This window comes from Nannobrachium achirus (genome assembly GCF_963921795.1).
Source record: "Nannobrachium achirus genome assembly, chromosome: 12".
NCBI lineage: Eukaryota > Metazoa > Chordata > Actinopteri > Myctophiformes > Myctophidae > Nannobrachium > Nannobrachium achirus.
Window position 1 is genome coordinate 29767074 of NC_137832.1, and position 12269 is coordinate 29779342.

Here is a 12269-nt window from a genome sequence, read left to right on the forward strand (position 1 = left end):
TTCATTTGGTTCCATTTGTACACTGTTAGAGTTACACACTTGCATGTGTCAATTTAGATCCCCCTAAAGGAACCCACAGAGTCCCTGGAATCCACTTTGAGAACCGCTGCTGTTGATGCGGCTTGCATCGTAGGACATTACATGAGTCTGTAAGATTAGGCTTAAACATGGCATTGAAAAATTACTTAATGTTCTGTGACAAAAGTATCATTTACAAATACAATTTGGTCCAGTATGTTGTTTGCGAGTGCAATATTCTGTAGCATGGCAATACAAATAAATAAATAAAAAAGGTATACAAAAACATGGCTCATATTCAGGACAAGAGGACCTTACAGTACCAAAAAGAGCATTTTTGATGCCTCATCATAAGCAGCACTCAATGCATGGCTCACATGTAACAACGTAAAGCCCAACCTTTCTAGTTTGCCCATCTTGCAGTTTGCATATCATTGGTACAAACAAACACTCCTCCGAACTTTTCTGAGGAGGAGAACTTCGTCCCAATTCATATACTTTGTCATTCTTCGGAGCATAAATTAGGCTTTAGACAACATGAATGTAGAGAAAATGTCCAAGGAGTCTTTGTTGTTATGTAAAGTTTCAATGTTTTCATTCTCTGGCTAGCCTGCAGGCTTGGGTTAGCGTGGTGTTGGATAAGGCTGAGAGCTTGATTTACTCTTCGTTCCCCACTGGATATCATACTTTTGGTGGAGGTACCGGTCTCAGAGCCTATAGAGAAAAGAAAGGGTTTAAACTGGCTGACAATTGTAATGGTTGATTGAAGCTTAAATGTTAAATTAGATTGCACTGTGTCAAACTAAATAAAACACAAGACATTTCAAGACAAGACAGTGGAGTGAGAAGTCCCTAATCAAGGTGATATTGGCAACTGCTACCGTCAAAAGGAGAATGACTACACTTAGCCCTATACTCTGAAACTGCTGGAGAAATACATATGTACAGTACGTGGTGTCTAATACAGTGATTAACTAATCTCTGCACTTCTCACTAGCTCTCATTTATTCTGATGGCACTCCATCCGAAGATTACAGTTTGCTTATTGGCATCATGGCACCAACCGTTCCCTGCTCCCTACTTCTGATTGCTTGTGATGTTGAACTACGAACAGAAGCCCGTTCTACTGTCACTGTTGCCATGGATAAGAGCATCGGCTAAATGCCGTGAAGGTACAGTACATATCTAAAATCAGTTACGGTACTCAGTGGTGGACAGTAACAAGGCACATTTACTTGAGTGCTGCATGTTTGGATACTTCTGACTTTATCTCCACTACATTTCAGAGACAAATACTTTGCTTTTGACTCAACTCCATTTCTAGTATTTCAAACATGGAGAAAATAGCCGATCTACAAGCTCACATCACGTTTCAATGTGAAGCGTTCTGATCTTGCCGTTTCTCAATTTTCACCATTAGGCCTATAGATTGTTTGTGTGGACTGGCAAATCTTAGAATTTTGGTGGGAAATGCCTACTTCTCAATACAGCAATGCATTGATACTTTTTTAAAAGCATACACTCCAGTATTAACGCAAGTACAAATCTGACTGAGCAACTTTCACTTGTAGCTGAGTAATAATGGACCAGGATCATCTATATTTGTAATACTTGGTCGTTACCTGACGGGCAGCTGTGTAGTTCTGGACAGGAGGCTTGGGTCTGTTCCCTGCTGGAGGGGGTGGGGGCGGGGCTCCTTTAGGTTTGTGTAGATTGTTCTGAAATGTCATAACAGGCCATAACATCAGCCAATACAGTATGCACTCATTGCACTGGGTATATCAGGTAGTCAGGAGACCAATTCTTTTGATTGAGTAATCATTTTCGTCAATTTCTTTATTATTAAAAAATATTTTTTTTTCCACAATAATTTCATACATTTAAAAACAAAAACAATCCGTAAATTTAAAAAAACTAAACACGTAAGAAGTAGTGAAAATAGGCGATCTACAAGCGTACAACGTGTTGCATCGATTGGTTTTGGTCAAGGGGAGACATAAAATGTCTCTTTTGGGTCATTTGCTGGTGTATACCAGCAAATGTAAAGAGAATACATTCGACTTAAAGGACAACTTTGTTTTTTTACAACAAGGGTTCATATTTTAGATTGCCATTAGAGAAAAGAAAAGATGAGTGTTAAAATGTTTTCATTTACTTCTATCGTTTTAGTGATTTTAACAGTTTTGATTTGCATGCATGCCCCCAGGTTGCAAGTGGCTAAATATGTATTTTTAGTCACAATAAGCCCATTCCCAAGATGCACCACAATCTTTCATTGGCAGATGTGACTTATGGGGGCTGGTGTAAATAGTAACAAAGAAATTGACAGCTTATTATGTCTAAAAAGACATATTTAGCCACTTGTACGCATGCCCCCACCCACTGAAATCAAAATACTGAAATCGCTAAAACAATAGAAAGCAGTAAATGCATTTTAACACTCAGCTTTTCTTTTCTCTAATTACAATCTAAAATATGAACCCTTGTTGTAAAAAAACAAAACAAAATTGTCCTTGTTTAAGTTCACATTTGACTGTGATTATGAAAGTCACTTTACCGCTGCTGCAGTGCTGTGGCTGATGACTGGCCTTGGTTTTTGGTTGAAGCCTGGGTTATCCACCACATGTTGCTTTGTGCGAACACTATTGGATGTGAGAGAGGGATTTAAGGCAAAGGGATATGCCTAGCTAAATCTTAAATTGTTTAGCATAGTTTTATGTAATCTAACGCTTACAAGAGATTAGTTTATTTTAGTTATTTGCAAAATGTATGAACACATGGGGACAATTTGGTATGGTGCCACTTTTGTCCACTCAGAAATTTGCAGGACAGTGAGCCTACTGGCTGATGCCTTCACTTACGTTGGTAACACTGGACCTTTTCTTCGTTTCAAGAGGATCCCTGCAGCTGTGCCAATGGCACCCAGAAGCAACAGTGCAACAACACCGCCGATAATGCTGTCTGCACAAACAAGGAGCATGCAATACAGTCAGGTACAGTACATACAATTATTCATTTATATTTCTATACTTAACCAGTATTTTCAGTTTTTAACTAGTTGCAACTTTGCAGCTTTCCTAACAAATAGAGGGATTGGTGCTAGAGGTCTTCGGACCTGCCCGAGATCCGAAATTACCCGCGATCCGAACCGCCCCGAGCCGGGTAACGGGGCCGTTTTCGAGCTTTTACCGCGGGGCGGGCCGGGGCCGGGGCCGTCTGCCCCGGTTCCCCGGGTATCTCCTGTTACCCGAGTGGAGCCGAGACAGGCCGAGATTGAAGTGAAAGCGAACGCAACAACTGCACCAAATGGATAACGCCACACGATGGCACTAAAGATGCAGCATGTAATCTGTTGCATTGGTTGTGAGAACTGAGAAGTATAACTCACTCAGTCACAACAACACTGACTGTATCAGTTGGATTGTTATTATTATCAAAGATATTAACGTAACGTTTTGGTTAACGGTTTACAATGGAGTTGTCATTGCGTGTTGTCATGCTCTGCAGAGCAAAATGGACACTCAAAGCAGAAAGATATAATGAACAACACATGCGACAGAAAACGATAGCATTAGCATTGACTAGCCAAAGAAGAAGGAATAAAAACATGGATTTATTTGTATTTACAAACTGTCCGCATTGACTTACTGGTCTGGGAAAAGATCATCTTTTGGCGAGAGGCACAGCGCCGCTGACAGCAACAGCAGCACCGTGGCGACGTTAGGTAAGAAATATGTCTGATACAACTCTTAATATAATAACGTTGGCATTCTTTCATTTCGGGGCGACAGGTTCGGGTCTCGGATCTCCCGTTCTGCTCGGGTTTCGGATCCAATTTTTCTAATAACAGGCGGGGCCGTTCGGATCGGATCCATCACGTCTCGGGGCTGATCGGGTAACGGTTCTCAAATTCCAAATGATAGACGGGGCCATATGGGTCCGGGTCCATTTCCCTGGGTCCTTTTGGGTTCGGGTAGTTCAAATTGGACCCGTGAAGACCTCTAATTGGTGCCCAAATATTCACCATATTCCTGGCCTTTCTATGGAGGCTGCCATTTTCCTTTTACAGAGGGCGCTGGAGCATTTTTATTTGTGTGCTGCTTCATAAACATCTTTTCACTTCCAAGTAAGGAAGTGACATGGAATTGTCTGTTGCCAGATTTTGCCAAAGAAATAAGCCCAACAGAAGCAACTACAGTAGGCTATACTACTTTACATTCACATTTGAAAATAGCAGATCAGCAAGCTCACAATGTGTCACATTGCGACACATTGTGAGCTTGTATATTTGCTATTTAAAAAATATTGAGGGAAAAAAATATATATTTTTGAAACATTTTAACAACATAAATCTGTGTGGAGGTCCCTGGCACCACATATTTTCAGATGGGGGTCTGCGACTGTGGACAAATATGTAATCTGGGGTCCTTGATATGAAAAGATTTAGGAACCACTGGTTTAAAAAATATTAGAAAGTAAGCCCAATAAGCAACTACTTTTTTTAGAGACACAAATTGCTTATTATAAGCAGACATGGCAACCCAGGTACATTCAGAGCCCAGAGCCTAGAACGCCAACTACTGACACTTTAATGCAAGGACAACAGGAAACCAAATGATGTTTTTCAGGCCAGCTTTTTCAGCCTCCGCCTCTTTCAGGATATGAACAGGAAGCCGGGGGCGGGGCCAGGAATAACGTGAATATGCAGGGATATCATTGATAGTAGTTGTTTAACTAGGTAAACATCTTTTTTTTTTTTTTTTTTTTTTTTGAAGAAAGCAGGTCTTACTTCTGATCATGCTTTGATTTCCGTCCTCTGTATCACAGGTAGGAGACACCCAGCCAGGCTCACACTGACACTGGTTCTTGTGATTACACACCTGAAAAATAATTAGTGTAGTGTGTTATACAAAGTGTGCGAGAGCAAAGTCAAAATCCATTACATCAGCAAAGATGGGGACATGGTACTGTAGTTGAACCACTGAGCCGTTCACACAGTTCTATAACAGATTGAAGTGAGAATGTTATTGTACCGGTAATCTCAATCAGACTGTAAAGTGTAGCTATACTTACACCATGGCCTGGGCATTTGGCTGAGCAGTTGATATTTCTGTATGCTGTCTGAAGGTCCACACACTCATTATTGCTGCAGACCTTGAAGTGAAGAAGAAATGTCATATTGGACTGGTTAGTTATGTGTGCATTTTGTATTTTCGATCCCTGATCGATCCCTGGTTCCCCCTGGGTTAGTGTCAAAGTGTCCTTGAGCAAGACACTGAACTACACTGAACCCATAACAGCTTCCGATGAGCAGATTAGTTTCCTCTCCTGTCTGTGAGTGAATGTGCACATGAATGGGTGAATGTAATGCATATATTAGGGGTGTAGGGGCGATTTTAATTTGAAATGATTTACTATATCGTTATGCAAAAGCAAAATATCGCTTTGTATCGTATCGTTTTACAATGCAGATAATTGGTATTGAATCGTTTTGCAATGCAAAAAAATCCATTGTATGGAAACTAAGTATTTGTGCCTTGTATTTAGACATTTTGAGAAGGAAAATTAAAAAGAATGGTCTAAATACTTTTCCTCTATTGATAAATGTCTGTAATCTTTGTGTTAATGTCAAAGTGTGGACTTTGTCCATATGAGTTGAAATATCATGTCCATGTATTTGCTAGAGAATCAGTGTTTACTTATTTATATCCATAATAGATTTTCCCTTAAAAACCTGCACTATTGACACGTTTCACACAGATTACATTTTTTGCTAGGGTTACTATATCGATTTTAAATCATTGAATTGAATCGTATCGTATCGCCTTCAATGAACCAATATCGTCCATGTATCGTATCGTCAACCATGTATAGTGATACGTATCGTATCGCTATTAAATGTATCATTACACCCCTAATATACTGTATATGTGTGTGTGCGTGTGTGCACGCACACAATTTCTTACGCTATGATCCAGAGTGACCACAGTCTAGTATGGTTTTATCTCAAAGAAAAAGTGACCCCCGTTACCTTTCCCTCTCCACATTTGCTCCCGGTGTCCACTTGTCCTCTGTCGCCTGTGCTGGAGTAATCACCGAAGAAAGCTGCCTTGCATTCCCCAAACTTAACCATGCGGCCGTAGTTTGGATTCTCATTGCCATTGGAGCACATGAGCTTCCCGCACATCACATCTCTGTCATGGAAACAGGGAGGGCTTTGGTCAGTACATTCATTTCACCCTGAGCTAGCTCTACACCAAAGGTTCTTAACCTGTGGGCCGGGGGCGAGGATACTGCAAGTGGTGGGCCCCCAAATAATTGGCATATTTCACTGATAATATAACATTTTGTCACTGTCGGGCAGAAACCCTGTACGGCAAGTTTCACATTTTTATATTTTTTCGTAAAGTAAAGCCCTGCTACATCATACAAGATTGTTGCACAAGACTAGTGAAAATAGCAGATCTATAATGAAGCCCACCCATCTGCAAGCAGCCCACCTATCTGACCATTTAATATCGCAACCAAATGGCGTGGTCTGATGGGTGGGCCACAAACGCTTTTGAGATTTTCTTTTTTTTCTTTAAAGATTTGTTTTTGGGCTTTATGCCTTTATTGACAGGACAGTAGACTGACAGGAAATGGGGGGAGAGATGGGGAGTGACAAGCGACAAAGGTCGTCCGGATTGGGAATCGAACCGGCGACGCCGCCAGGCATACATGCCCATGTGTCAATGCCGAAGTGGTATGCGCCTGGACCAGTAGGCCAGTGGGTGCCCCGCTTTTGAGATTTTCAAGTGGGCCCTGATCCAGAAAAGGTCTGACCTTGTAGATCTGCAATTTTCACAATATTAGAGGTTCAGGCCCATGAACCTACGTCGTACTGCCAATCCAACTGATATGCCCAATAACAAACCATTTTCTAACTGCATGCTATGATGGTGGCGGGACTCACTGTTGCTGACAGGGGATATATGTGTCCGGGGTCCGTCTGCAGTAGGCATAGTAGGTACCTCTGGTATTGGCGCTGTAGCACTTCTGAGGACTGGCCTCTATAGCAGCTGTGGACAGGATGAACAAGAAGAAGAACACTACTTTATTGCTGTGCAGAGACAAGAGGTGGAAGTCAAGGCCATCATTGTCTTTGTTGGGTGGAAACCTATGTCCAAAACCGTTCGTTTTGTATTCATCATTTTAAAAATGATTTATGTGAAATCAGTGAAAATATCAGTGAAACTTTCTACAAGCACACAAGTGTGCTTGTAGATCTGCTATTTTCACTAATTTTGTGTGGCAGTCTTGAAGCAGGGCTTTACTTTACGAAAAAACATACACATTTGAAACCTGGAGATCTGAGGTTTCTGCCCGACAGTGACGATAACCAACCACAGCAGCCGTCTCTCTACAGTGTCTCCCTCTCATCTGTCTTTGGTCTAATTTATGTGTGTCACTCACTTTGTTACAACCTTTCACGGCCTGTATGCATTTGGTGAGCTTTTAAGCAGGTTACATTTCTGGTTATTTTTTACACATAGCATGCATTTTAACACCTTCTAAGCCTGGTCGTACTCCCTCGGACTTCCTACTGGGTCCCATCAGCCACACGTCTATTCTCGGACTTTTGATATAAATGATAATAATAAAAAAAAAAAACATCGGAAATTCTTCTCTGTGTCTTTTTGGAGCTATCTGAAACGGTTAATATGCTCTCACAGTCATTTTCTGGTGCTGGGTGTGATACTCGTAATATCCAGCAGGCCACGCCGTTGACTCACATTCTGGATGGATGGCTGGCCAGGAGTGGCCATGAACTCTCCCCAGTGTTGAAAATCGACAAGAAGGACACACAAGATGGCTACTCTTTGTTTCTGTTCGTGGATCGCGGTTTCAATCACGTTCGGAGCGCCGCTTCTCTATCGCTCCTTTCCCTGCTTCGCCGCACGTAAACGAATGGAATTGATCTCCCCTCCGCCTCGCCAAAGTAAGATCGCCGACCTCTGCAGGATGAATATGTACGCTGTATCGAGCACTCCATTACGTGTTGTTATCATGTGGGCTTTGTTTTTTTAAAACATGTTTGTAAATAAATGGCTTATTTCTTCGGCGCTACCTCTGTTCAGAGGGTTCTGCCGCGGCTTGCAACGTGTTAACCAAACATAAAAAGAAAGTACTTAAAATGGAATCTTTGAAGACATTTGAGGAGCTCCTCTGTGCAGGTATCTATAACTCTAGGAGACCTACCTAGCCCATACATCCTCATACACTGCTCAGGTCTCTGTGGACATTGGCCATTGTAGCAGTGGCCTTTTCCTCCGTCGCAAGATAGGCCGTTCACAGTGAAAACATTCTCAGGGCAGGTAGCGTCCTTTCCATTACAGTACTCCGCCAAGTCACAGTCGTCGTCCTTCTTGCGACACTCTCTGGACGCAGATAGGATCTGAGGAAAGTTTGGGAGCCACGCCAGGGTTAAGTCTTTACTCTTTACATATGATGATACCCCAAAGAAATCATAATAAACATCGCAATGAATTTGACTCTAGGCCTACTGGACATTTTTTAAATACATTTCATTCAAGAGCTTTCACTCTAAACCAGTGGTTCCCCAACTTTTTAGCCTGTGATCCAAAAGAGAGATTAGACGTTTTGCTAGTGAAAATAGCAGATCTACAAACTCACAACGTGTCGCTTTGCGCCCCATTGTCAGCTTGTAGATTGGCTATTTTAACTACTTCTTAAACATTCGTTTTCTATTTTACGGAATTTCTTAGATTTTTCTTTGATTTCTTCGTGAAATTACTGAAAGAAATTATTGAATTTGTTTTTTCTTTTTTTCTCTTCTTTTTTTAATGTTTTCTTTTTAATGTTTTGAATTAATTCATTAAACAAAAAATGTATGGACCCATACAAATTTGTCTGTGACCCACAAATGGGTCCCGACCCAGTGCTTGGGAACCAGTGCTCTAAACACTTGAGTGTAATACACAGCAGCACCACCAGAGAACAGTGTTGCCAAAGGAAATTAAAGCTGTGTTTAAAAAAAAGGGGCATGGTGGACAAGGCAGCCCTTTCAATCTCATGTCATGATGCTGGAGGCATAACGTAAAAGCAAATTAGCCACCATATTAATATGGCCAGTGGAGAGAATAGAGATGTTAATATGAATGTCTTACCTTGCAGTCTTCACAGCACTCTCCCACAGAGCACTGTGAACCTGCGGTCAGCATGCAGGTGGTGGCGTTGCAGCATCGGTCGTTGCACTCCTGAGTGAACCAAAACAATCATTAGCTTGGTATTTTCATAACGCTACAATATGGCACATTACCAAAGACTGTTATCTCCTTTAACAAACCATGTCCCCAAATCATTAATGCCCCTTTGTCTAATGCCCCTCTGTAAGTAAGCCATCATTTGAATTTGAAGTCAATTACTTGGAAAAAGTGCAGTAACGTTTTATGATACTGTTCAGATTTAGGTGAAAACTACTGCACTTTCCAAATTGATGCTGCAGTTTTATCTCATATATATTCGCCTGACTGTGACGCGCTGTCAGGCATCAGAGCCTATGTGGTATGTGCCCGGACCACTAGGCCAGCAGGTGCTGATTCTAAAAATCCCAAATTCTAAATAGGGAAATGGTATATTATTGTTGTATGTACCATGTCATTTTCATTCAAAGAAAGTCAATCCTTGTGGTACTGTTGGAATGCCCTCACACTCTTGTAACAGGTCTGAACAGCTGCAGCGACTGGACGATATGACTGGAATGCATGCATCTGATCACATTTGATAACATTTGGGTAGCCCCATGCTCACTCTGTTCACTCTTATTCAGCATCAATAATACGATTTAATTTAATTCTCTTTTCAAGTTGGTATTGTGATTTAACTCCCAGAGACTCCACGTGAAGAGGTTTGAGTTGCAGTGTGATTATATAGAGTAGATATAGAGGCTTGTTATAATGGAGATGTGTTTGTGCATGTCAGGAATTCGCTGTAGCCGTTTCTGGGCAAGACGAATAGGCAAGACTGAGCAGACAGATCTTAAGAGATTACTCAGTGTGAAGAGACTCGCGAGCGGTGCCATTTATGAGTTATTTACATTAAGCTTTGTGCAAAGTTTGGCCGATGGCAAGCTTTGCGGAATATACATATCCCCCAGCAAACCTACATAATGCACTGTATGTCTGAAGAAGTCAGTTGTGGTCAAAACAAACACACCTAAGATTATTCTGCCATTATATACAGGATGTTAAATCATACAATATATTGTTATTCATATACTGTAGCAGCACCTCTTTCTAAAGCCTCGAACAGAGTCGGGTCCGCGGTGGAAGGCTATCCACCGCGGTGTAATGCGGTGTAGTCTTTTTGAGTCATAAAACTACAACGTTAACGCTCAAAAAGACTACACCGCACTACACCGTGGTGGATAGCCTTCCACCCGACTCTGTTCGAGGCTTAATACAGCCATTCTAGAGTCAAAGACTATACTAACTATACTCTGCACTATGGACGGACCAATAACATCCAAAGTACATCCTAGGTCCCTTGTCAGCCCTGGGCCTTTCCATGCTAGTTTTCAACCATATTCAAGACCCCTGCAGGGTAGAGTGTCTACTGAACTGGTACGCTGTTGTTTGTTACCCCCTAAAGCAATGTTAGTATTTAAGCTCACTCTCCCATTGCACTCATTATCTCTCTCTCTCTCTCTCTCTCTCTCTCTCTGTCTCTCTCTCTGTCTGTCTGTCTGTCTCTCTCTCTGTCTGTCTCTCTCTCTGTCTGTCTGTCTGTCTGTCTGTCTGTCTGTCTCTCTCTCTCTCTCTCTCTCTCTCTCTCTCTCTCTCTCTCTCTCTCTCTCTCTCTCTCTCTCTCTCGCTCTCTCTCTCTCTCTCTCTCTCCCGCAACATTATGATAAAGACTGATTAGCTGTTTACCTCCACAGTGCCACAATCACACTCCTCTCCCCTCTCCAGAAATCCATTCCCACATCGCGGAGGAGACACAACTTCTTTGTAGTCCGGCTTGTCCAGCAAACACTCAGGGGTCCGTGAAGTCAGAAACTTCTCATAGTTGGCACTGCTACAGCTGCTGAAGGACCTCGGTATGTCATAGCTAAGAAAAATACAACAATAACATGCCCTTGTTATTCATCAAAGTTAAGGTTTTTGCTGCACCAATGTTTCATTTTCAAAATGGAGACGACATGTATCTGGTCAAGGTGCTTCTAGCAGCCAGCAAAAACGCAATAACGAGATTGTGGTATAGAAGTGACTCCGCAACTTGTGAGCAGTAGCTGTGCATTGTGGAGGAAATGTATGTGATGGAGAGATTTACACATAGACTCAGGATACAGGAGGAGTTGTTTCTTGAAAAATGGGAGAAATGGACTGAATACACGACCCGGAAGAATGACACCACAGAGGACTGAATGATGTAAATGTTGACCTTGTGAACATGTGTGCATGTGACAAAATAAAATTAAGTCTAAAAAGGAAAAGAAAAGAAAAAAGTAGCATGAAGTCTGAGTGTTATGCCCAGCTAAAATGTATTTCCAAAGAAAACAGACATTTTCACCTTCACCTTTCACAGAAAACAGACATTTTCACCTTCACCTTTCACATTTATTTACTTAGAAAGGTTGATATCTTGAGAGGTGTGCATGAATACAGAGCTGTAAAGGGTGTACAGAGATTTCCTTTTTTTTCTCTCTCTCTCTCTTTGGAAATCAGATCTTTGGATTGATTCCCTGCACCATGGAAGAGTCAGTGGTATCTAATGTACTTATGCAAAAATGTAGGACCAGGTGCTTGCTAAAAAGGGCAACATACAGTGCACGCTGCACAAAGCACAGCACAAGTGTTGCTTGCGACCATCTGTGGGTGTATTGGTTTTAAAATGAGGTGTAGCTAGGCAAATTGTTGTTAGGGAGAGTGAATAAAGTTAGAGAGTAATTGCGCTTTAGACCAGTCTGACCTGTTCTAAAGTCTGGCACAGTATTTACTTGCATTGGGAATTGTGCAGGTTCACAACTCCAAGGATCTGTCCCTCACAGAACAACAGTGCCACTGTAAACTGTACTTGTCTTGTCAGGCTGTAACAGGCATTTGCCATATTTCCTCAGCAGAAAACCATTCTCACCATCATTTAAATAGCAATGTGCCAGATGCAAGTGCACCTGGGAGTTGGTCTAATTAATGTAATGCTCCAAACATAGACATGACTAATTCAGAGAATAAATAAACCCCCTTTGT

The 12269-nt window shown here is 41.7% G+C and overlaps 1 protein-coding gene across 1 annotated transcript in view; it reads right to left on the bottom strand.

The window, feature by feature from the left end:
- Window positions 1–536: 536 nt before the first annotated feature.
- The window catches only part of adam28 (ADAM metallopeptidase domain 28), a gene marked incomplete at its 5' end in the record, with an annotated part of 50006 nt that continues 38273 nt past the window's right edge, over window positions 537–12269 (bottom strand). Inside the window, 11 exons of the mRNA XM_080738560.1 lie at window positions 537–732; window positions 1641–1736; window positions 2576–2660; window positions 2880–2979; window positions 4808–4898; window positions 5092–5172; window positions 6050–6212; window positions 6974–7079; window positions 8260–8455; window positions 9189–9278; window positions 10953–11130. Coding sequence (XP_080594686.1) covers window positions 700–732; window positions 1641–1736; window positions 2576–2660; window positions 2880–2979; window positions 4808–4898; window positions 5092–5172; window positions 6050–6212; window positions 6974–7079; window positions 8260–8455; window positions 9189–9278; window positions 10953–11130 — 1219 coding nt within the window. The 3' untranslated portion in view covers window positions 537–699. The remainder of the gene's footprint in view (window positions 733–1640; window positions 1737–2575; window positions 2661–2879; window positions 2980–4807; window positions 4899–5091; window positions 5173–6049; window positions 6213–6973; window positions 7080–8259; window positions 8456–9188; window positions 9279–10952; window positions 11131–12269) is intronic.